General features: G+C 40.7%; 1 protein-coding gene and 2 pseudogenes across 4 annotated transcripts in view; 1 reads left to right on the top strand and 2 right to left on the bottom strand.

Annotated features, from left to right (window-relative positions):
• Window positions 1-25,122, top strand: part of FNBP1 (formin binding protein 1) — a 113,974-nt gene that overhangs the window by 48,134 nt on the left and 40,718 nt on the right. For all 4 annotated transcript variants that reach the window (XR_005652552.1, XM_039861736.1, XM_039861735.1 and 1 more), the window contains exons 3-6: window positions 2,487-2,543; window positions 3,258-3,405; window positions 14,104-14,166; window positions 14,574-14,678. Coding sequence is in view for 3 of the 4 variants with exons in the window: in XM_039861736.1 (XP_039717670.1) it covers window positions 2,487-2,543; window positions 3,258-3,405; window positions 14,104-14,166; window positions 14,574-14,678 (373 nt within the window). In the remaining variant the exon portion in view is untranslated. The remainder of the gene's footprint in view (window positions 1-2,486; window positions 2,544-3,257; window positions 3,406-14,103; window positions 14,167-14,573; window positions 14,679-25,122) is intronic.
• On the bottom strand, window positions 9,360-9,478 carry LOC120601829 (uncharacterized; annotated as a pseudogene).
• LOC120601825 (uncharacterized) lies at window positions 20,183-20,300 on the bottom strand (annotated as a pseudogene).

Genomic DNA, 25,122 nt, shown 5'->3' with positions numbered 1-25,122 from the left:
GATCAACCGAGTTTCTATCCGGTATCCTTATTAAAGGTCGTATATTTTTCTCTTGCCTTTTCATTAGCCTCTCTCAAAAGCAAGTTAAGTATATAAAACACTTAAAAATTTTTCGGGAAGATCCCATAAATTTAAAGATACTTTTTGTGGTTTATTTGCTTGCTCGTTTTTCAAATAACCTCATACAAACAGGGTGAGAAAGCCTGCGTCAGAGAATAGAAAAGAAAGTTGGTCTTTTTTTATAGCGTTCCCTGAGAGATGTATCTTTCGACCTGAAATCACTTCTAGACCTCTTAAGCTTTGAGTTTTCTGCTGGCATTTATAAGAGTGAATTATTCATTGGTGCTTTTAAGAAGCATTCGAGAGCTATATACGCTAAGTTAGTGAGAGATACTCAGCCGTCAGAACCTGATGGCCACAAGGAGTTTTCAATTCTGTTTCAGATTTGACTGGTAAATGGGAACTCTACCATTCACTGGTTTTACCTGGATTACGCCATGTTCAAGCTATGTTTACCTGGATTACGCCACGTTCAAGCTATGTTTCCTCCAAGTAGATCTAAAATTTGTTTTTATGGCTGTTGAGGACTGGAAGCTAAAAAGAAAATGAGAATTTGAATAAACCTTTAAAATAAAGTTTTGAAAGAATTTTAATATAGGGTTTGAATTTAGAAGTGGTATTTTCAATTGTAAGGTATGGTTATGATTTAAAGTCATGTGCTAAAAACACCTCGCGCGTGAGGCTTTTTCCATACTTCAGTCTCCCGTACATGCTACTCTAAATTTGGAAAGGAATCTATTGATTATCTAGTCATCTGCTTTGCATGCACTCCCTTTTCATGCCACTTGTAATATTATTTTTAATAATTCTCTCTGGTAAGAAGCGCTTGTGATACACCAGCTCAACTGCACTGTGCTTTCAACATACAACATTTCTCTTTTGCATGATTTTTTTTCTCTAAGGTACATTCTTTAAGGAAATATTGCGCTTTTTTTCCCCACGTGTTTTACATCTAGATTGATTGGATAAACCGTGTTTTGTATCTAGAGTATCAGTAGAGAAAACATGACCTAGGTTAAGTATAGCTCACGTGCTAGCAGCCTTCAAGTGAGTTCTTCCTTCCTTCATCGGTTTGTCTGATTATGATTTTTAAATTGCTATAGACTCATGTCTTCATTTTTAAATAATCGCAACAATAGATATCGTATTGGGTGTTATATATTTCCTCGGAATTTCTAGGCTTGAAGGGATAGTAGTGGTCATTTCATCTAACTCCCTCAGACTTACAGATGAGGAGCTAAGAGCACAGATTTGCTTGTCCATTTGTCCGAGATCATGCTATGCAGGCACAGTGGCCTCTGGATTCCCAGAGCAACGTCCTTTTTTACTAAAGTCCACTGCCTCTCGTGCCATCTGATGCCCGTTAGAGGTGAAATCACATTTTGCTTTGTAAAACATACCATGGTCAAAATTGTAAATTTATCATCGCACATTTTGCTAGGCAAATCTGTAGATTTGGGGGAAATGGAAGAAATACTAGGTGAAAAATAAATAAATAAAAGTAGCTACTATAAAAGAGGAATAGCGACATGGCATCAACAGGGAAGTGAATTCTGAGATGCTGTTGAACGAAGCGTCCCTCTGTGGACCAGCAGTCAGCCTCCTCCGGTGGTTTCCCTGACTACAGCAGCCAAATCAGGACCCATGAGAAATCAGCCAGTGGGACCAATGGTAGCGAGCTGTGGTTTTTCCCATGACTACCTATTAGTTTTTTTTGTGTGTGTAAATTTAAGTGGGCCGAATGCGAAGGAGAATCTGTGCATTCCTGACCTGGAGATGGGATCAGGAAGAGAGGCTAGAATTGGAGAGTGTGCAGTGCAGACCTGGGAGGCAGGTTACAAGTTCTCCTCGTTAAATGTCTTAGCATGAACAGCCCCCAGATGTCATCTCTACTGCCTTCCAGAGGACTTATTCACAGAGAGTTTTCATTAGCTCTTTGGGGGAGCAGCCACACTGCCTCGATGATATGCCCTTGACGCTTGATTAATTTAGACATTTGGGCACAGTCCATATGCTTTTCTTGGATTTAGAGCAATAAAGCTCAACTGAAGACGATCACGAGGGAAAGGTGGCCTGATGAGAAAAGATTGTCCTCAGCTAGTGCTACATGAAAGCCACTGCATCTATTCACACGCTCTGTCCTCAACAATGAAATAAAGTCGAGTCTTAACATCCAGACGAGTGGCCAGCTAGGACCATTTCTGTTCTTACTCGCTCTACGTTTGAGGTCAAGATTCAAAGCTCTGCAACCCCTTCATGACATATCACACGTGTTGGAAGATGGAAGAAGACAAATGGATTTCAGCCATGGACACTTCGTAATTGTTTTCTTTAAGCTTATAATCAAAAGCACTAACTTTGTCTGTCATTCCTGATTTCTCACTTATCTTTCTATGTAAGGTGACCTGTCTACATTTTTGTTTTAGGAATCTTTCAAAGAAATACCAACCCAAAAAGAACTCGAAGGAGGAAGAAGAATACAGGTATGTTTACCGTTGATAATTGCATGGTAATATTCAGATGCCACCGGTGATGAGTATGAAGGAAAGGAGAAATAAATATCGACAGAAATAAGTTGCATTCCCCATTCATACTGGTGTCAGTTTTTAAACTGGGGGCGAGAAAAATAAAAACCTACTCAGTTAACTTATGCTGAATCGCTTGACCTATTCCAGATTGTCTTAATTAAGGTAATTAGGAAATGCTTAGACTATTATCTGAGCAGATACCAGAAGTATGGATTATGCATGCTGAAGTCTGGATTTGGTTTTGTAGTATCAAGAGTCTCTTTCATATTACTACTCATTCATCCAAGATAGACGTCCATTTTGGTCAGCGGTTAAGACCTTTTAACCCGGACAACCCAAAGTATTATGTCTCTAATTTAGATCCGGACACGTATGACATGGGTACAGGCAGCACGTATGTGTCTTTTGGCTTTTCTTTGAAATAAGTATCAGCAAAGCCAAACACCGCCTTGCGTCGAGTGATTTCGGTTTCGCAGAATGAAGAGCGTTTCTGTTGTAATTAATTCTGAGCCATTTTGTTGAGAACGCTCTTACGTGTAATGAATCGCCAGGATCCTCTGGGAGGTCGATGCAGATTAGCCTGATGTTAATTACCACTTCGCCTGTGTCGAGCAGCGCGAGAACAGACGTGGCCTTGTTTGAAAAAGCACCGCTGTGTTGTGTTCGTAGGTACACGGCCTGTAAGGCTTTCCTTTCCACCCTGAACGAGACGAATGATTATGCCGGGCAGCACGAGGTGATCTCTGAGAACATGACCTCGCAGATCACCGTGGAGTTAGCACGCTACGTCCAGGAGCTGAAGCAGGAGAGGAAATCGGTAACCCCAAATCCGTTGTGTCTTCCTAAAAGAAGGACCGAAGATAGGGGGTATAGCCCTAGAAATTTTAAAATTAGATAGAGTCATATAAGTTGATAGGTCTTAAACGGACACCTTTGAGAATCACATAAAAGGAATGGACCCTGTCCCCGTTCCTAAGTTTTTAGGTCGTTATGTGCACTTGGCAAGGGCCCCACAGACACTCTGGAACTCATCCAGGGGCCGCAGAATGTCAATCCCTTCGAGGAATTTAAATGTGGTTGAGCATATCTGACGTGAAAAGAGTTAGCGGTGTAATATGGTGGATGCCATGTGGAGTCAATGAAAATAAATGCTTATATGGAGTTCAGAAAAGCTAGAAAGGTGACCTCCGATCCATCCACTTGGGTCCTTGGCTCATTCATTACCGTCCAGTGAAGATCGTTTTGCTTCTCATGACACCATTAAAATCTTTCCATAGCTTTTATTGTTAAAAATAGAGAAAAACGTACACTCGTCGTATATGCATAGTCAAAGATTCTCTGACTCTGTTTTACTAGTTCAGGATCCTTGTATTTCTTTGTTGTGTCATGAGCGGGTCCTTTTGCTTTATTTACTCACTGTTAATCATATGTCTTTTTTTACAGTCCGTCATATCTGTATTTTGAAATCTGTTCCCTTTTTTTAAAATCACAAATTATAGTAATTTATAGAGTAGATTATAGGTGTTACAGATACACGTGAAATAATATCTTGCTATACATAGCATACCTTTTATTTTAAGGAGAATTACGAGTACACATCTCTGAGTCAAATGTTCTGTTGGGAGGAGCAGCAAACACCATGCTCTCTTAAAGCATTTTGTAATTACAGTCAGATAGAATTTGAGGAAATTGTGAAACCCTTTAAAATTCGAGAAAGAATATCAGTAAGCAAACACATATTTGTGTTGTTTTAATATAATGCATCATGAACGCTTCTGCTTTTTTTCTGCATAATGTATGACTGCATGATGTGGCATTATGTTATATACTGATAGATTGTAATTTAACGAATTCTGATAATGAGGAGTTTCGGTCAAGATGGCAGAATAGGTAAATGCTGTGCTCACCTCTTCCCAGAACCACGGTGAAATTACAGCTAAATTATAGAACAATCAACCTGGAGAACTATCTGAAGACTAGCTGAATACAACTCTTATAACTAAAGATTGAAAGAAGAGGCCACATCGAGACTGGAAAAAATAAAATTAGAAAAGAATATAAAACTTCAAAAAAATTATTCCGATAGTATCGGATGTTTTTATAGATTGTAGTAACTGACATCTATTGCACGTTGCATCTAATCTTCACCATATCTCTGGGGATGGGGGGACCATTATTTTACACATTTACACCAGACGAGCCTAGAGGCAGGGCACTGTGTGAGTCGGGCCTGTCACACGCACCCAGAGGGGCTGGGTTTCACACTCAGGCAGCCTGCCTCTCAGAGCAGAGCATGTACACACACATCTGTTGGTTTCCATTGAGTTATTTTCTTAAACTTGCATCCAAGGATGCCAGATGAAATGGTGTGGATATCATCAGCTGTTAGCTTGAGACCTTCTCGTACTAACCGATATTTCTCCTTTAGAGCTTTCACTTTCGGCCACCTGCCTTTTTTAGTAAATGATCTAATTTTCAGAAGGCTGACTCTCAGATCCGCAGCAGAATATGACCATGTCCACTTTCTGGTGACATTCATTCTCAGCAGAAGTGGCATGACAGAGCTGAAACTCAAGGCCAGCTCTTTGGCTGTCAAATCTAGTTCTCTCTTCATTGGGCTATAGTGAAGAGATGACAGCATGCTTCAGATCTTCCTTCGAAGAGGGGACACCCGGAATCTGTAGTGTGTCCCCAGAGCCGTAGCTCCGTGTGAGGCTGTCGGGCGAGGAGAGGAAGAGACACAGGTTTTCCAGTCAACAAATGAGCTCAGGATTCCAGCAGCCCCCCACCAGCTGTGCAACCGTACGCAGGTCACAAAAATTCTCTGAGCTCCCCATTCTGAGTCTGTAACTGAGGGCCGATGATAATAATAAGCACCTTACAGAGTTGAAGGGCAATTTTTATGAAGACAGGTACAAACCACCTAGCTCCGTGCCGGACGTATCGATGTACAGACACTGCGTGTTCAATAGCTCCCATTCGGGTGGTTCTGTTTCTCAACACAAATTCTCGTTCCTACCCCAGAGCTTTTGGATGAGAGTTTATTACAGAAAACAGGAGCATATATAGGTCTCCCTTTGACCCAATGTCACAATGGAATCGGCGGCCAGGCTTTGGGTGAATATGACTCGAAGTACACGGTACAGTTCCTTTGCTGTGTCTTCAGTCTCATTCACAAACATAAATCTGTACTCCGTGACAATGTCCAGGATTTATTGGTGAAATGATAAGGAGGAGAAATCAGTGGGAAACCAACAGTTATTTTTATAAGTCGACGTGTAAAATCTGGAAATTTAATACTTGCCTAATTTTCCAAGATTTTTACAGATTTATAGTGAATACAACATTCATCATCTCTTTGAGCTGACCATATGCAATGAGAACTTCTATTTCTTTGATTTACTTTCTGGATTTTTTTTTGTGAGGGGGAGTGCTATGATTCATTTATTAGTTGCCAACGTTTTTAAAGAATGTTATTAAAACTTTGAATTAAAGAACAAAAACTCCCAATTCTTACAAATGAAAATCCTCATTTTTTCTAAGTTTTCTTCTAAATGTCATTTATAGATAATCGATATTTATAGAGATCTAGAGATAGATGTATACATATATTACATCTCTATTTCTCTATTTAAATGTTTTTATATTTTTATATATTTTAAAATATTTACATCTATATATATTTTACCTCTTATCTGCCATATACGGATATAAATATTTAAGAGTATTAATCCTACTATAAATATAATTTATATTTTTCTTTACTCCCCATTTACTATATTAAAAACTATGTTTTCATATTAATATCATTTAAACTAAAATATTAAAACTATATTCGTGTAGAACAATGAAAATATAGTTTTAATAAGAATTTTAGTAGCTATGTATTATTCTAACTGTTGTAATTCATTTAACTAATTATTATTTGGTCTATAGGCTATTACCAGTGTCTGATTATTTATTTTTTTAGTTAGTTATAAAAACAATACTGCGGTGAACTCTTTACTTTTATGCCTATTTTCTTCACGTGTGGGATGGAGATTATTTCTCCAAGCTAAATTCCCAGAAATGAGAATATGAGGTCAAAGCAAATGTGAGTTATGGTTCTTGATTAAGCTTCGGTCAAAATGATTAATGGTCTTTAACAGTATAGATAAGATTAGACCCGCCCATCACTGACATGATCACCTTGTGTGGGCATCGGCTCATCTGAGATGGGAGTGGCTATCAGGTGTGTTCCTCCGCGCGAACTATCATTAGTGCACCCTGCTAGCAATGTTCACATAGTGCGCCCGGCTGTTAAAGAATTTTAGAGGTGGTTTGGTTCAGCTCTGGTCTTCAGGTCTGTCTAGGGCCATCCACAGTGATCACCACTAACCGCGAGGGAGGGGTTTGTGGGGCTTGTGGCCCCCGGAGGGGAAGCTGCGAGTAAACTTCTCCCAGCAGGTGGGAAGTGCGGCTCATCACAGATTGCAGACCGGGGAGCAGAATCACTTCTGGGCAGTGGTTATCTGGAGGGTTCCAGGGGAAAGTATTGTACAGGACCTTCCGTGACTCACGAAAACTTCAGAGAACACTTACGAGAGACCTCATGATTTAGAATTATGTCCCCCCCCCACCCCCCCGAAGTTTCGGGAATATTTAAAAATTGATATTAGAGGCTATAACATTCTTCTTAAAGTTAGGTGTTGGATCAGTCCTATTTCCGAACCTTATGAAAGGATTTAATTTCCTCTAAGGCAGTTCTGCAGCCCAGGCTGACTCCAATATGTCTAGATCACGTTTTTGCAAGAGATTACAGCGAATAGATATATTTAGCATGAAAGACAGTAAAAACTACAAGTGTGTGTGTATATATATATATATATGTATATATATATATACATATATATATATATTTATATTTATATGATCAAGCTAATTACAAATCTTCTGATCTATGTCCCACTGAGACCCAGCTGTGGATACTTTGTCGTAAAGCCACGACATCTGGAAGAAAAGAAAACCAAGGCAGCTTTTAAATTTCGTGAGCTGGCAAAGGAGCCCTGGGTTTTCATAGCCGCCCTTCCTTGTTGGTGTTATTGCATTTATTTCAGTAAGTTTTAAAAAAGCAAGGCGTCCCGCGATCTTTCAGTGGTTGGTCTGTCGCTTGGGTTACACGGATCACAACACACACTAATACCCCCTGGGTCCATGCATCTCGAGAAGGTGTATCTTATAGTGTTATATCTTTTTTGATTTGAAAGAACTTGGGAGGGGAGCATTCTGTTCGTTAAGGCCCTGTCACCACGGTGGTTCTGTCACCTGCAGAACCGTTGGTCTGGTGAAGCAAAGAAATTTTATTTCATCATTTATGGGCTAACATATTTTATTATCAGGATACTTAGATTCTGTCCTTGATTTTGTGGATTTGAAATGCGACTTTGGGTTCGTATTTCTCTCTCGTAAGCTGGAATGAGACCTTTTTCTTCTAAGAATTGTGAGGATTACTCGAACAATGTTTGTATCTCACCTGACTCTCCTGTATCCGGTCACCCCCATGGCACCAGAGTCGGCGGAGGCTCCGGAGCCCAGCAATAGTGGGGGTGATGCCCCAGAGCTGGGTGATGCCCCAGACCTGTGCGATGCAGCGGCCCGTTAACCCGTCCAAAACCAAGCCTGGGGTCCCCCAAACCTCTTTATCAGTCCCGTCGTAACCTGCGTGTCCTTCAGTCAGTAAATGGCCCTCCCTTTTAACCTACTTGTTCCGGCCCAAACCATGAGACTTCCAGGACTGCCGTCTCCTGGTGTCCCGTCGTCTGCACAGTGTCAAGTCCTGTTGGCCCTCCCTTCAGTAAATGTTCTGAATCCGAACACTTCTCGCCATTTCCCCACGTCCACCCCTAGTCCAGCCCCTCGTCGTCTCACCTGGAGGACTGTCTCACTGACCTCCTGATTCATCCCTCTAGGCAAATGCAGCCTCTTCCCTGGTCCCCTTGCCACTCCTGCCCCCATTCAGTACATTCTCCATCCAGCAGTCTGCACGATCTGATGATGATGCAGATCGGACCGTGTCCCTGCCCTTCGTAAGTCCTCCAGTAGCTTCCCACCACGCTCAGGGCTTGGGAAGCTGTCCCGGGCCAGTCCTGGCCTGCATCTGCCTTGACCCTCGCTTCGGTCTCATGGCACTGGCGTGAACACGCCAAGCCCTTCCGCACGTCAGAGCATCTTTAGCTGCTGTTCCCGCCGCCTGGGAGGCAGTTTCCCCAGACCTTTTCAAGTTCACGCCTACCCTTCATTCGAGGTTCTACTCAAACATCTTTCCAGACCAGCCTGCTTAAAATGCCGCCTACACCCACCTGCCTCCGTCTGTTCGCTTAACCTCTTTCTTTTTCTTTCGTCCACTGTGTCCACTGTTTCACCAGGACAGGGACTTTGTTTCAGTCATACCTAGAGCGACACCCTGCACGTGCGAGCGTGCAGTTAACATGTGTTGAATGTTTAAGACCTTTCTGCCCGAGGAAGGGTTACTGTCCCTAAGTTTCACCCACCGACCCGGCACTGCATCTAAAACTTATAGGTGGCCACTCTTCCTGGTTTGGGTTTGGAAAGTGACAGCTTTATACTCTTGGGAGGAGGGATCAAGTGAGGGATGGGAGTTATTACTGCTTACTGTTGGTCTTTTTGTTTTGTTTTGTTTTGTTTTTTAGGTGAGGCAACCCGCAGTTGACCTCACAGATTGCAAGGACCTCGTCAGTTTACAATCCCTTATTTTTAGTTTTTTATTTTTTATGCCTACAGCACCTGGTCTTCCTAGGTGGTCTCCCATCCAAGTACTAACCAGGCTTGACCCTGCTTAGCTTCTGAGATCAGACCGGATCGGGCTTGTTCAGGGTGGCATGGCCGTAGACCCGTTGGTCATTTTAAGATCCTTTCATCCTAAGACTTAATTGGGATTCTTCAGAGGAATTAGAACTTTAAGGAATATGAAAGAAGGGATTATTCTGAAGAACAGACAAAGGACTCTGGGAGTCCCACGTAAATTGTAGATGTGGAGTGTTCCAGTTAGCAAAAGCCAGCAGGATCAGAGGGACAGTGGGGGAAGGACAAAGAGCAAAGGCTAGGATCCCAGTGCCCAGATGGTCAGTGTTATGATGGCTGGAGTTAAGCCACTGAGCATGACAGTGGCAGGTAGGCATTTTAGGAACTTTAAACAAGTCCATTGAGAAGGAATTTTTGTCATAAATGAATTTGGGAACATAAGCCTTACTGAATAAAAGCAGAATGCCACTCCTGTTATGAACGATTCTGGGTTTATGGTGTGGGATTTCAGTGAGGGGGTGAAATGCTCCTTTGAGCCAGTCTGAAGGTTTTTCAGTTTTCCTACACAGTCCACATAAATATCTAAACCACAGAGATTTATCGTCACATCAATTAATCCCCAGTCAGGCTTAGAAGCCCCTAGTGTTCCAACCCACCACACTGTGGGTTTTCAGGAAGTTACAGTATTTGTCACAGACATGTTTTCTGGACGGTCCTTTTTTCTTTGCCCTTTTCAAGTCTTTGCGTTCCTTTGTTTTTATCTGTGGAATCTTGAGTTTTATTTAAAATTCCAGATGGTTGACTGTCCTCAATTGAGTGTTTATTCTTTTTTTTTCCCCCAGTTTTTTTTTTTTTTTGAAGTAGCTGCCATAGTTTCCTTGATTAAGGAGTTTTAAAAATTAGTAGCCTATTATATATACAGTAAAAGCGAGCAGCTGTTGTACCTAATTGTAGAGTGTGAATAATAAACATTCTCACAGTTTGTCTGTGCCGCCTAGGTATAATTTCTTATAGAGCAGTAAAATCTTCTTAAAAGCTTTATCCTTGTCGTATTTTTATTTAAGTTAATGCTTGCTTATTTTAGGTTCCCCATGATTTTTACCTTAGCTACCCTAGTCACAGGGAAATTTCTGAAAGATTTCTGAAGGACGATTCTATTCGTATGTTTTTAAGGGTCAACCGAAAATTTGAAATGAAAAATAAGTGAGTTTAGCCATCCCCCGGATCACCATCAGGCATTTGAAAAAGTTTCATTATGTTTGGAGAGAAACTCAAGAAGCATCTTATTACAGGAGAAAGTAGGAGCATTTCTCCGAGTCTCGAGATGGCATTTCCTGTCTCTCCTGTGACAGGAGAAAAGATCTGTGATGACTTCACTCCATGGGGCCCGGAGAAGTGTTTATTATCTTTTTTTCCGAGAGAACAATTGCTCTTTATGAAGCGCTCGGAGGCGCACTTTTTAGATACACACTTGCTCACTGTCCAGCGAAGAAATGCTTTGCCATTGTTCATAAAACAGCAAACACATCTGGCAAGCCGGTTTGTTCGATTTTGTAACCGTTGAAGTAGCTTTTCCGACGAAAGGAGGGAAGATAGCACCGCAGACGAATGGCAGCTGCTATCTAGGTCACGGTGTGCTCAGCGCCGAGGGAGGCTTTGGCTCCATCCGTTCGTTTCCTAAGGGATCAGTGGCGTCCGCGTTCGTTGTGCATGTGTGTGTGTGTGTGTGTGTGTGTGTGAGCAGAGAGAGAGAGTTGTAGCCCATAAATTCTGGAGGAACACACGTTATGAAAGAAAGATGAGAAGGAAAATCACCGACGCCTAATTGTTTTTCCCCCTACGTCACATGAAATGTTACCGTTACAAGTGGAGCTTTCAGAGACTTGCTTTAGTCTGACAGCTCTTGAGTGAAAACTCACCAATAAAGTCAAGGTCCACGTGGTGCTTGCAAAATAAATTCGTGCTTATTAAATAGATAAATGGAGGCGGGGCAAGAGACTTTAATGCTGTGGGTTTTCTATCAGAATCATCCCTCGTGCTGCCAAAAGGTGACCTTTTTTCAAAGACTGTCGTCTTCAGAGAAGGCTCCTGTGATGAGAAAGCCGGGCCACCGTTTCCTGCGCAGCCTCTGTCACTTTCTCCGTGTTCTCGTTGGCGGGTTTCCTCTCTCTACCCAGGGACCTTCTGTTTAGTGAAAATGTTCATTTTGAAGAGTTGCTGTAGAGCTGGAGCGTCCACCTACAGCACGGCTCTGATTTGATGCAGAGGTTCTGTTTTTGTTTTTTTTTTTTCTTTTCTTTTCGGGGCCATCTTTGAATCCCAAAGTAAAATTTGGGGGAACGGTGAAATCCTCGCAGCAAACTGCAGGACACGGGGATCCTGCTTGCGAAATAGAGATCGTCCTCTTGACAGTTTGAAAGAAGTCGCGTTTCTGAATGGACGGGGACTCCCAGGACCCGAGGCGCCTCACTGAAGAAAGGGCCCAGCTGAGCCTCGGCCGCTCTGCTCTCCGGGAGCCTGTCCCTGGGTGTCCCAGTCTGCCTGGCTCACTTCACCGCCCCCCCAGCACCTCCCTCGCTTCCTCCCTCCATTTTTTTCTAAAGGGCCAGTCTGTGGCTTTCAGAAAACCTGCTTGCACTTTCTACTTCCTCCGAAGTTCAAGGCTTTCCTAACTCTGCCCTCGGCTCTTTCTCTCATCCTTCTCCCGTGGCCCTGGTCCTTTCTTGCGTGTTTATCCCTACCCTCTGACGCCATCTCTTTTCTCCCTCGGATTCCTGTGTCTGTTTATGGGACTCGAAGTAATGAAGCCCCCAGGGGGCTCCTCTGGGGTTCAGAGAAACCAAAAAATTGCTGGATGGATGACACGTGCTGAGAAGGGGCGCTTAAAAGACGGAAGCATGACCTCGAGAGAGAGAGAGAGACAAGAAACATTCCCTTATAAAGGAGCCCTGTTCTTGGGGTGGGGGGGGAAAGTCTGATGTCGTCTCCTCCTCCCCAGCCTCCCAGGAGGCGGCTATCTGTTGTGACTCAGCCGAGCCATGGGTGCCAAGGACGTGGTGTGATCGGAAGCTCTGAGGGGCCCGCTTCGTCGCTGTCCCTTTTCCACTCTGCCTTCCCCGTAGCAGACCCCGCCACCCGTGCTTACCTGTCAGTCAGCACACAGCTAGCACATTCAGTCCAGTGACTGAAGGCAGGTCGTTTACTGAAAGGGGCGTTTAGGACGTCGTGGAGGGCTTCCGGAGAAGCGGTAAGGGACAGTGAGGACGCCAGGGCTGATCACAGGGAGGAGCCGCTGTGGCCCCCGGTCTCCGGGCAGGGGGTGCTGTGTGGAGCTTCACAGCGTAGCTCTGGGGGGGCTGTCTGATCAGAGCTGTGGCCTGGGGTGGAGGGACCCCACCAGCCTAGAGCATCTGAGCTAGGGGAGGCTGCGGGTGTAAATTCCCGCCCTCTCCAGAGGGCGTAGCAAATCGAACAGAGCCAGAGGACGCCTGCTCACAGGGTCACCCCGATGTCTAGGTGTCCCACAGCCCGCCCACATCGGGTTTGATGCATCAGCACATCCTGGTGGTTTTCCTGAACAAAGGACACCAGAATCTGACCCTCTCTCTCCACCTGCGCTGCTACCTTGTGGTCCCAGTCTGCCATCTCCAGGGGTGGAGAGAGCCTCCTACCTGGAACCTTCCTTCACAACATGGCACTTCTATACTCGGAGTCATCCAAGGCTCCCCAGCCTGTTCGGACAAGAAGCCCACAAGACCCTCCACGGTCTGCCTCTCTTCTTCTCCAACCCCTAATAGTCTTGAGGTTCATCCTGGTCTTGTCCCCTGGTGTCCTTGCTGGTCAGCGCCAGGCACATACCTGCCAGAGGGCCTTTGCAGATAGCAGGGAGGTGAATTTAAAGTTTCAAAGAGTCTAAGTAATGGAAACATCCATCAACACGACACTCTGACACAAATGTTTGTAGCAACATCGTAATAGCCCCAAGTGTCCGTCAGCCGGTGAACGGATAAATGAATCGTGTTCTATGTATATACAGTAGAGTGTCACTTGGTAATAAACAGGAATAAAGTTCTGATACACGTGACAACGTGAATGAACCTCGAACACATGATGCTGTGTGAACATTATGAAATAACGAAAGCATTAATACCAGTCCCAAAAGACCTCGTACTGTACAATTCCATTTATATGAAACATCTCGAATTGGCAAAACTGTAGAGACAGAAAGTAGATTGGGTGGTTGCCTAGGGCTGGGGGGAACTGGGGGATAAGAGGGTGACAGCTAAGAGGGACAGGGTTTCTTTTGGGGGTGACAGAATATTCTAAAATTGATTGTAGTGATGGTTGCATAAGTTTGTGACCATACTCAAAACCATTGAATTGCACAATATGAATGGGTGAATTGTATGGTATGTGAATCGCGTCTCAAAGCAATTAGAAATAAAAGATCTAAGTAATTCTCTTAGTAAAACATTCTCAGCATTTTTACAAGTGGTGTGTGTAAGTCTTAAAATACAGTGTAGCTATTCCATTTTCATTTCTCCTTTATTTCTTAACTCTTAAATTTCTCGAGAGCACATCTGCTGGATATTCCGTATTTAACTATTATTTAAGTGGATGTGTTTTTTTTTGTTTTGTTTTTTTTATTCTCCTCCGGTGTTAGGATGAGAAAGAGCGTGTACTAATTAATCACTGGTGCGTTTCTCGCTTCTAGCACTTTCATGAAGGACGGAAGGCCCAACAGCACATAGAGACTTGCTGGAAGCAACTCGAATCTGTAAGTGAAAAACGAACAGCTCAGGAAATGTCTGGATAGGTTTTCTGATTAGAATTTAATTTAAGCTTGAATCAATCAGTGCAGAACAAGCGAAAACCGTAAAGAAATGTCTTTAGAAATTTTTCCAATTCCAATGTAATGTTTCTAGAAACTTACCTAAGGTAAAATGTTAATCCAAAAGAGCTCAAGGAGAGTATTTTTCTAAAAATCCCATGGAAAGAACAAAAATTAGGCAGTTGAGGTGAACGTAAATGCAGATTTTAAAATAACTTCCTGAAATTATGACTTAGAACAAATCAGTTCAGAGAAGAAAACTCTTTCGATTTAAGTAAGATTGTATCTGTTGATAGGATCTCATGGTTTCGTTAATAACTACTTTCCCCACCACCACGTCCCTCTGCTTTTAGAGTAAAAGACGATTTGAGCGGGATTGCAAAGAGGCTGACCGGGCACAGCAATACTTTGAGAAAATGGATGCTGATATAAACGTTACGAAAGCAGATGTTGAAAAGGTAAGGTGAAAGTGAGTTTTTCATTTCCCCTTTTCCGATGCTAGTCACATATCCTCCCAGAGGGTCGGTCCCCAAGTTCTCCTTTTGATGCAGCCACAAAAGGCCACTCAACTTGGGATCATTTTCAGTTTGCGTCAGCTGTCACGGGGACCAGAAGCGAAAGCTCGGGGACTCTACAGTGTTAGGATCGAGCAGCTTGCGTATTTGTTCAGTCACCGGGATGATAACATGGAGACTTAGACCCCGGACGCACCGTGGGGAGCGGTGTTTGGAGAGTGTGGCTTTCTCTTAATGGCTTTCAAAGAGAAAGCCGACCCTTGCAAAGCTGGAGCAGACCGTTCAGCGGCCAACGGGGAAGAGCTTGGCCGCTTAAAATGCTTTAGTTAGAAAGATAAAGAGCCCCCCACTGCTGGCCTGACTTCTGATTCGTTCGGGTTGATAGCAGGTTGTGTAGTTGAAGGCTGGCATTTGTAAGTCCTCTCAAAAGCTTTTCTCTAAATGGACTTGTATTGGCAATTAGGAATACTATAAAGCTTGTACTGTATCTTCTTGTGGTTTCGTGTGTGCTTTTCCCCTAGAAGCTGAATTTTCTTTTTTATAAAAGTCATCAAATGTGGTATAAACAAAATTAGGCTGTAAAATAACAGTATTCATTGGTTACTGCCCACGGCTGTTTTGGCATGCGCAGGCTCCTGCTTTACTGAAGGAAGAGCCTTGCCTTTTCATGGATTTCTTGTACTTTTGCCAGGTTAGTTGGAGATGAGATTAGTTGGCACATAGCGTGAATTAGTTATTTAGTTATTTGCCGAATTCTGCCAGATTTCTTACTTAAAGCGTGGGTATATATATTAGTACGCCTGCCTCTAAAATTATCTAATATAGTAAAATACACATTCTCAATACCTATATTCGATCGTGAGTGGGGATATTTACTTTACCAAATGATATACTAATATGCTGGAAAAATTGCCATAAATTACTATAAAATTGTCAGAAGTCCTCATTAAACAGCAACTCCCCAAACTATTTAAAACATTATTCAACTAAAATAGATTGACTCAAAGTTTATCAAACAAACATTTGGGATTAAAAGCAGTGTATGTGTCCCAGAAACACATCTAGCTCAAATGTGTGCATTCTTCGTCAAATATTTTATTATCCTAAATGTAAAATTGGAGTGCTTTTTATTCATCGTAAGACTTTTTAAAGGAAATTACTTCTGTGGCCTTTCCTAAGTATAAAAGCTGTCCACCCTCATTATAGAAGTATCTGAAAATATAAAGAATGTAAAGAGGGAGAAAAATATTAAAACATCTAACTATGATTAATAAAAGGTACTTTACTTTTCAGAGCCTTTTCTTGAAAAAATTCTGTATACTATATATGTAGTGTGAAGAATGATAACAAAGGCATATCTATCTTAAGAAATAACATCTTATTGGTGCCTTTGAAGTCTCCCTCCCTAACCTTATTCTCCGTACCCCCACCTTACAGTAAACTTCATCCTAACTTTGCGTTTAGTCATTTCTTTGCTATTCTTCATAGCTTTGCATGTCTCCCAAGAGTATATTTTATAATTGTGCCCCTTTTTTCACCTTTATTATAAACAAAAATCAGACTTTTATTTTAATTTCTTCTGACTTGTTTTTTTTTCATTCAGTATTATGTTTTTTATTTAATTCACGTGGAGTACGGAACACATGACTTTCATATATTAATATTAGAGCCCAATGCCTTGGTAAACTCTTTTTATTTCTGTTTTTGGGATTTCTGTAAAGATAGTCCTATCGCCAGCAAATTAGGACAGTTTTATTCCTTCTTTTTTAATCTTTAAGCCTTTTATTTATTTTTCTTATCTCGCTCTGCTGTTTATGACCTCCATTACACTGGTAAAGCAGTAATCATGGACTTCCTTATCTCGTGCTTGATAATAGAGTGCTTTAGCGTTTCCCCATTAAGCATGATTGTAACATACACTTTATCAGGTTAAGGGATTGTCCCTTCTTTTCTTGTTTTGTCAAGAGGTTTTTTTTTTTAAGCCTGATACCGAACCAAATACATTTTCTACTTCCTTTCATCCATTAATGTGATAGATTATATTCATCAATTTTCTTACATTCAACCAAATTAGCATTCCTGGGACAGTTCCAACTAGGTCATGATGTATTGTTTTGTGTGTGTGTGTGTGTGTGTGTGTGTGTGTGTGTACATACATATACATATATATATACGCATACATATATATAACTGAATTTGTTTCGTTAATATTTTAGTCAATATTTTTGTATCAGTAGTCACTGAAATTGGTCTATAATTTTTGTTGTCTTAGTTTTTTTCTAAATAATCAACATTTTATAAGAGATTTCAAAAATGAGTAAAAATGTGTTTCAATTTATGCACGTATTTACTCTTCCCAGTGTTTTGCGTTCCTCTTTATAGATTCAGATTTCCATCTAGTATCAATTTTTTTTTTTATCCTAGAGAACTTTCTTTAACATTTCTTCATAAGCAAGACTGCTGGCAATGAGTTATCTCAGCCTTAATCTAAAAAGATATTATTCTGCTTTCATTTTTTGAAAGATACTGGATATATAATTCTAGGTTGCCGGATATATAATTCTAGGTTGGTCATTTTTCCTTTCATTTCTTAAGGCTGTCATTGTCCTACTTTACTTGTTTTGGATTGTTGCTTTTTTCTAGTTTCTGAAATAATATATGTGAGATGAAATGAACTGTTCTTAAATGTTTTGTAATACTGCATTGTGGGAAAGTTTCTAACTGCTGTCTGCTTCTTTGGTTGACCCTGGGGTTATATGTTTCTAGAAATATATCTATTTCATCATAAGTTTTCAAAAGTATTGGCTAAAAGTTGACTGTAATAGTCTCCCTTAATTTTTGCTGCATATGTTGTAGCCCCTTATTTATTCTTACTATTGTTTATTTATACCTTTTTTCCTTCTGGGAAGGAAACTGTTTTTCTAAAAAAAATTTTTTTTACAATTTTCCAAGAACCAAAATATATCTTTGTGGTGCTTTTCTTTCTTATTTGTATTTTCTATTTCATTTAGTTTCTTTTTTCTTCTTCTTCATCTGTCTTCAGATTTATTGTATTGTTCTTTAAATTTTTCTTTCTTCAGATGCTTACTTCATTTCAGCTTTTCTCCTTTTCTAATATAAGTACTTAACAGATTTCCCATTTAAGTACTGATTTATCTGCAACACAGAAATTTCGACATATAGTATTATTATTGTTCTTTATTTCCAGACATTTTCCATTTCTCGTACTATTTAGTCTCTCTTATGATTTATTTAGAAGCATATTTAAAATTTTCCAATTTACGATGTATTTAAATGTATCTTTCTGTTACTGATTTCTAATTAATTGCATTGCGATTGCAGAAAGCCTGAGTTTGATTTTTTTGTTTGTTGAGACTTGTTTTTTTGGACTAGTACATGGTCAGTTTTGATGTGTTCTATAAGTAATTGAAAAGGATGTATATTCTCCAATTCTTAGTGGCAGAGAATTCTCCATATTTTCATAAGATCCAACTTGCTGATTGTTGTTATCCAAATCTTCCCATCGTTAAAGAGTTTTGGTTTATTGGTTGTCCACGTTTTTGAGAGAGATGTGTCACTTCTTTGTACCTTGCTTTTCTTGTCACTAAAATAGGAACACAGGACTGATGCAAGTATTAATTGAGTTAATATATTCCAAGTATTCAAAGCCACTTACGACAGTGACCACTGATCCATAAGTTAACTATGATGATGAGAATAGTGGAAACTTTGCTATTTTTTGTCAGATTCGCTCTTCTATTGCGAAGTTGTTTTATTAAAAAAAAAATAAGGTTGAGAGTTGCAGTATCTTCCACGCGATTTAATTTTTCATCGATGTGTGATCGTCTTCTTTCTGCAGGCATGCTTTATGCCTCGAAGCCTAGTTTATTTGGTATATACCAGTTTTCTTTGGGTTAGCACTTGCCTGGCAAATCTTTCCCACGCTTTTACTCTGCATCTTTCTTCGTCCTCACGTTCAGCTGCGTCTCACGGCATATGGCTGGATTTCTTTTTCATCCAGTCCGAAAGTCTTCGTTTTCCACCCGGAGAGCTGTGATCCGCGTAGGCCATCTTATTTTGTGTTGTCTGTTTGCCTCGCTTTTTCTGTTTCCTTCTTTTCCAGAAACTCATTGTTTCTTGCCTTCTTAGATTTTAGAAATTTTGACTTTTCTCATTCCATTTCCCTGCTACTACTTTAGAGATGATGTATTATTCCATTTCAGTGCTTTGATTGGTAGCCTGGATATTTCCACATATGTATTCAACCTAAACCGTAAAGTAAATTGGGATCTTTACCGATGTCCTTGTAAATTACACGTTCGCTAAAACCAGCTCCTTTTTGAGTTTTGCAATCGATTTGGTTCCACTACACAAATTAGGCTTTCGTAATTTTACACAGTTCTCTAAGGAGACTTTCCATGTTCTTTGTTTGCCATTTCTTTTCGTATCTGGGATCTTATTTTTTCTTTCTAAAGGACCCTTTAGAAGTTCCTTTAGCAGAGATTTATTACAATAAAATCTCAGTTTTTGTTTTGACTGAGCTCTCTTTATTTTACTCTCATTCTCGAAAGCTGATTTCTGGATGCATGCAATCCAAGGTTGAGTCTCTTGCACCTGGAGGAACTTATTCTACCATCTTCTGACTCTCATTTGTGGTTGAGAAGTCAGTATAATTCTTAATCCTTTGAAGGTAAGCTTTCTTTCCTTCTCGCTAGCTATTAAGATTTTTTTTTTTTGGTCTTTGTTCTTCTGAGATTTCACTGTGACATACCTAGGTGTAGATTTCTTTTTTTAGCTTCCTTTTGGTTTATTGGGCTTATTGACTCCAGATTGGAGTTTCCTAAACTTGTTTCTTGCCTTCTATTATTCTATTATTTCCTCTAGAATTTAGATTATAAGGTATAAGTTAAAACTCCTACTGTATATCTTCTACACCCCCATTAACTTTTATTTAAATCTCTCATCTCTTTGTCTCTCTTTCTGCTATGTTCTGCATAATTCCTTCAGATATGACTTTCATTTCATGAATTCTCTCTTAAGCTATGTCTAACCTGTGATTTAACACATCCATTGAGTTTACAATTTTGTTCGTTAAATTTTTATTTCTAGAGGTTCCTTTCAGTTCTCCTTAAAATCTATATTGTCATTTTGTTATTTTCTTATTACTTTGTCACATTTTTGTACCATGTTTTGCTTTTTTAAACACATATTGAACAACTGATTTTATAGTCCTTATTTGATTGATTTCAGTCTCCACAATCTCTGTGGGCCTGAATCTTCGGTTTGTTGTTCCTGCTTGTTTGTGGTGACTTGCTTCTTCGTGTATTTTTTTGGGAGGGGGGGCGGTGAGGCAACCCTTGGATGAACTCACAGATTGCAAGGACCTTGTCAGCTTACAATTCCTTATTATTATTATTATTATTATTATTATTATTATCATTATTTTACACCTACAGCACCCGGTCTTCCTAGGTGGTCTCCCATCCAAGTACTAACCAAGCCCACCCTACTTAGCTTCCGAGATCAGACGGGATCGAGCTTGTTCAGGGTGGCATGGCCGTAGACACTTCTTCGTGTATTTTTGTGACCCAAACACATCTGCTATCATGCCACAAATGCATTACTGAAAAACCTGATATTCTGCAAAAATACTGCTAAAAATAACAAACAGGGCCTATGGGAAAAATAGGCTTAGAAATAGATCATTCGGTCCTTATAGATCTTGGTAACCAGAGCACCAACAAAATCAACAATCCTCGTAAATCTACTAACGTTTGCGTTGAGCATCACAGCCCCTGTCCTTCGAGATACGGCTTTCTGCATGTATCCACTGCTTTAACTTGGGAGGAAATAGTTTCCCAATGTTTGCATTCATATTCCCAGCTTCACCAGATAGCGCAGCAGAATGAAGACCGTAGCCCTTTCCTTAAGATCTGCATGACATGGCTAAGGCTCACCGTTATGAGAACGCTTACACACGCTTGCTCCCAAACATTTGTGTGCTGTGAAAAACTGCACATAGACTAGCAAGAATATGTTATAGCAACATCATTGCTCTATAATTCAGTCACATAAGAAGTATAAGTCACGGCAGAAAAACATGTGAGATACAGAACAGGTTTAAAGTGGGTTCTCCAGGGAGCTGGCATGACCTGGGGTCGCTACTAAGCCAGGATTGCATCGATCCAAATTTTCTAAGTTGGGTCTTGGGATTCACACGGGCTGTGTGAATCGTGACCCTCTATGGTTCAGAAATTTCTTTGTTTTCCTCCCTCAAGTCAGATCCAAGGGCAGCTTTAAGGCTTTAGATAAGTACTGCCAACTCAGAATGGCTCTCCTCAACTATCTTAACATTTTCACGGATATATTGTTTTTTCTTCCACTGAGAGCATCCTTTTGTTATGTTAATGAAAGTTCTGCTTACCTCCTCCCCAAAGGTATGATAAATTGCCCAATTTTGACACCGTAAACATTGAAGCCGAGTCTAAACACCGGAAAGTCTCGAGCTATTTTGCTAATGAGTGTGATCGAAGCACTTTAATTTCCCCAAACAGTAGTTTGACTGTCATATCAGTGTTTTTGCTTTATCGCTTGTAAAGCCTCTTGTCAGTATCAAACCCACAGGATGGAATGTTTCAGTTCTTATCTTAAGATGATTTCCCTTTCTGACTGATAGTCTTTGAATCCAACATGAATGTCTTTTCCCCCAGTTTCTGCAAACGATTAAATCACCCAATTGTGCTAGAAACCACTGACACTCTTTTTTCTGGCAGTCAACCTCAAGACGCTCAGAGAGACATGCCCGTGTTGACGAAGATGTGGTAACCACCCCCGCTGTAGGATGGGAAGGACTTTCCCGGGTTGTATTTGTGTTTGTTGTCGTGAACAATATAGTCACGCTCTTCTAAACTCTTTAGGATTTGGGCATGAGCCTGATTTCTTCTCCCTTTAAAAAGTTCGAAGTCCCCCGTGGGGATTGGAACCACCCTTTCCATCAGCACTGTGTCCAGATTGCCTAGAATCCCTACTGAGTCCTCGTGGGACATCAATAGACTTTTGCTTTGTGTTCGGTGTCAGCGTGTAGCCGGATGTTTAGTGATTCGCTTACGAGAGGGCATGAATTATTCTAGTTTAACTAAAAGTAAACTTATACGTAAAATATAGACATAAGAAAAAACTGGTAGTTTTACCTCTGCATCCATGAACATATTTGGATGTTGCTAGGATGCCACGTTCCTCAGAGGAGGGAAGAGGAAAGGAAATGAGCTCGGCGGGATGCTTTTTATTGGTGATGATACTCAAGGGACTGTGCAGTCTCTGTCTTTTGCGCAGATGCCGCTGTCAGAGTCTTGAATTTGAAGATTTAAAGCGAGTTCTCGTGATTTGGAGTTAGATAACCTGGGTTTGTATAAGAACCGATATATAGATCAGAATAGGTCATCTTGTGGCTCATGACCCATGTGCTTACGTTGAAGATAAAACCTTTTTAATGCAGAGGAAAAGATAGTCCTTACTATCTGTTTTATTGTATTGAGAAGTCGAAGGACTGCAAGGAAACATGGAAAATCCAAACCATCTATGTCCTAGTCAGATATAGGATTCCCTTCTAAAAAAAACACATGCGAACACCGAGGATAGGTAAAAGTGTTTTTTGCTGTCCCACGTCCCCCATCCCAGTGTCCTGATTGCTCTCACTACTTGATACGTGTCCTTCTAGACCTTTTAAAAATACAGTAGTCCCCCCTTATCTGCGGGGGATACATTCCAAGAGCCCCCCAGTGGTTGCCTGAAGCCGTGGATAGTACTCAACCCCGTCTATACTATGTTTTTCCTATACATACACATCTCCGATAAAGTTTATTTTATAAATTAGTCACATAAGAGAACAAGAACAAAACCAAAACAGAACAATGATAAGAATATACTGTAATTCTAGTTATGTGAACGTGGTGTCTCTTTCTCCCTCTCAAAATGTCGTATCGTGCTGTACTCACCTCTTCACGTCAAGGAATTGCTTTATGGCTTCTCTTTGTCCTATTCAAATTGCCAGCATCGCTACCGTTGTATTTCGGGGCCCTTAGTAAGTCAGATAAGGGAGATTTGAACACACAAGCACTGTGGTACCTCAGGAGTTGATCTGATGTACGAGATGGCCACTAAGTGACTAACGGGCGGGGAGCATGCACAGCGTGGAGACGCTGGACAGAGGGGTGATTCACGTCCCAGGCCAATGGAGCGGGGCCATGAGAGATTTCGTCATGCTATGCAGAACTGCGTGCAATTTAAAACTTCTGAATTGTTTATTTCTGGAATTTTCCATTTCATATTTTCAGACCACGGTTGACTACAGGTAACTGAATCTGTAGAAAGCAAAACCGTGGAAAATTTGTAGTGATTTATTGAGGTGAGGATAAATGGCCACATCTTAAGCGGGCGGCTCAATGAGTTTTTACATATATGTATATATATGAAATGATGTGTCACCATCTAGGATAGGGGACATTTCTAGGACCCCAGCAGGTTCCCTTGAGCCCTCCCCCGACCCCAAAGTTAACTATTTTTCTGACCTCTATCATGTATTAGCATAGCCTGTTTCTCTACTTCATACAAAGTATACAAAACGTATTCTACTGTCTTGCTTCTTTAACTCAGTATTATGTCTGTGAGATTCATATTGCTGTCACATACCGTGGTGGCTTGTGTTGTTCATTTTTCATTACCACGTGGCCTCCCACTGTATGGCTATACCACAGGTTGTTTATCCATCCTCATGTGGGTGGATGTTTGGATCATGTCCATTTTGAGGCCATGTTAAGAGTAAAGCTACCGTGGACATTCTTACACACGTCTGTTGGTGGACATGGCCTCTTGTTTTCCTTGAGTACCTTCCTAAGAGTGGATCCTGGGTCGTAGGTGTATACATGGCTTTGCTGTCAAAGCGCTTGACAACGGTGGTTGTACTAAGGGACCTCCCTTCAGTCACTCCTATTTACGCCAACAATTGATATTGTTGGTCTTGGATGAGTGTGGAGTGAAATCTTGTCATGATTTTAATTTGCATTTGCATTTCCTTGATGAAAAACGATGGTGAGCTTATTTTGTATGCCATTATCTGCCATTTGAATAACCTCTGTGAAGTGCCCAAATAGTTGATGCATTTTAAAAACAGATTTTTCTTTCTGGCTTATAGGTGTTCTTTATATATTCTGGATGATTGTGTGTATATGTGTCTGTACATATATATGTATGCATAAGGTTAATGCTTTTTATTTTCTGTTTAAAAGATCGTTACTTACTCTAATAAAACCTTTTAGTATTTCTTTAATCGATATGTGGATGATCTTTTATTTTAAACTTTTCATCATCGCTATTAAAATATTGTTGTACAATGGAACAGCCCTAGGCAAACAGAATAGTATCATTTCCAAGTTGCACATTTTTCAAGGATCATGCTGAGAAGTACAGAGAGCCTGGCTCTTTGTGGCCCCACCGCTCTGGGGCCCCACACCATCAGAATTGACACGCTGCCCAAGGACCATTGTTCATTGTCACCTTGAGCAATTAAACACTATGTCTTCTATATATATTAATTTTTTTTTTTTTTTGCGGGTTTGGAGTATAGTGTGTATAGAAGTAGGTAAGAGACAGTTTTTTAATGGGGTCAGTATTTCAAGCTCTATATAGTTCAGAGATTTTTAATGGGGTCAGTATTTCAAGCTCTATATTCAAGTTCAGAGATACTTTTGAAGAATCAGAATTCCAAGTCACCATTAATTTAAAATATTATAAAAATCTTCCTAGTAATTATTTTTTCTTACAGTTTGCTCCTGCTTGGTACAGCTTTTTATCTGACTAAATTCTGAATCTGTTTATTTATGTTGTCACTTAGCCCCCCAAATTAATTGCCCCATAGTTTTTATTTTTGTTTTTTTAATGGAAAGGAATTCTAACGGAATCATGCATGCATGGTCTTCTCAAAAAAAAAACCAAAAACACACTTTTGTTGATGGAATTCCTGAGTTGTGAGATGTTCACATTCATTTTCATTTATTCTCTCATTCATTATTCATTACCTATGTGCTGGCTTTGGGTAGCGGTAGCACAGATATCCATCCACATGGAATCTCACAATCCTTGACTTCAAGGGACGTGCCTTTCATTTCCTTCCTAATATTTAGTTCACTGTCTAGTGAATTTTCCCATTTGCCCCCTAAACAACTTTCCAATGGTATTCTGGTGACAAGAGCTTTAACGCTGGGTTTTATCTGTCACTCTGCTTTGGAAGGAGAATATGCTAGGCAAACTTGGGTGAGAGGCAGTACCTGATCTCTGAATCCTGATAATGCCGCAGCTGGTTAGCATGGCATTGGGGTGAAAAAGGAAAAGG

This window comes from Pteropus medius, unplaced genomic scaffold, assembly GCF_902729225.1.
Source record: "Pteropus medius unplaced genomic scaffold, Ma_sr-lr_union100, whole genome shotgun sequence".
Taxonomy (NCBI): domain Eukaryota; kingdom Metazoa; phylum Chordata; class Mammalia; order Chiroptera; family Pteropodidae; genus Pteropus; species Pteropus medius.
This window is presented reverse-complemented; position numbering and strand designations above follow the sequence as displayed.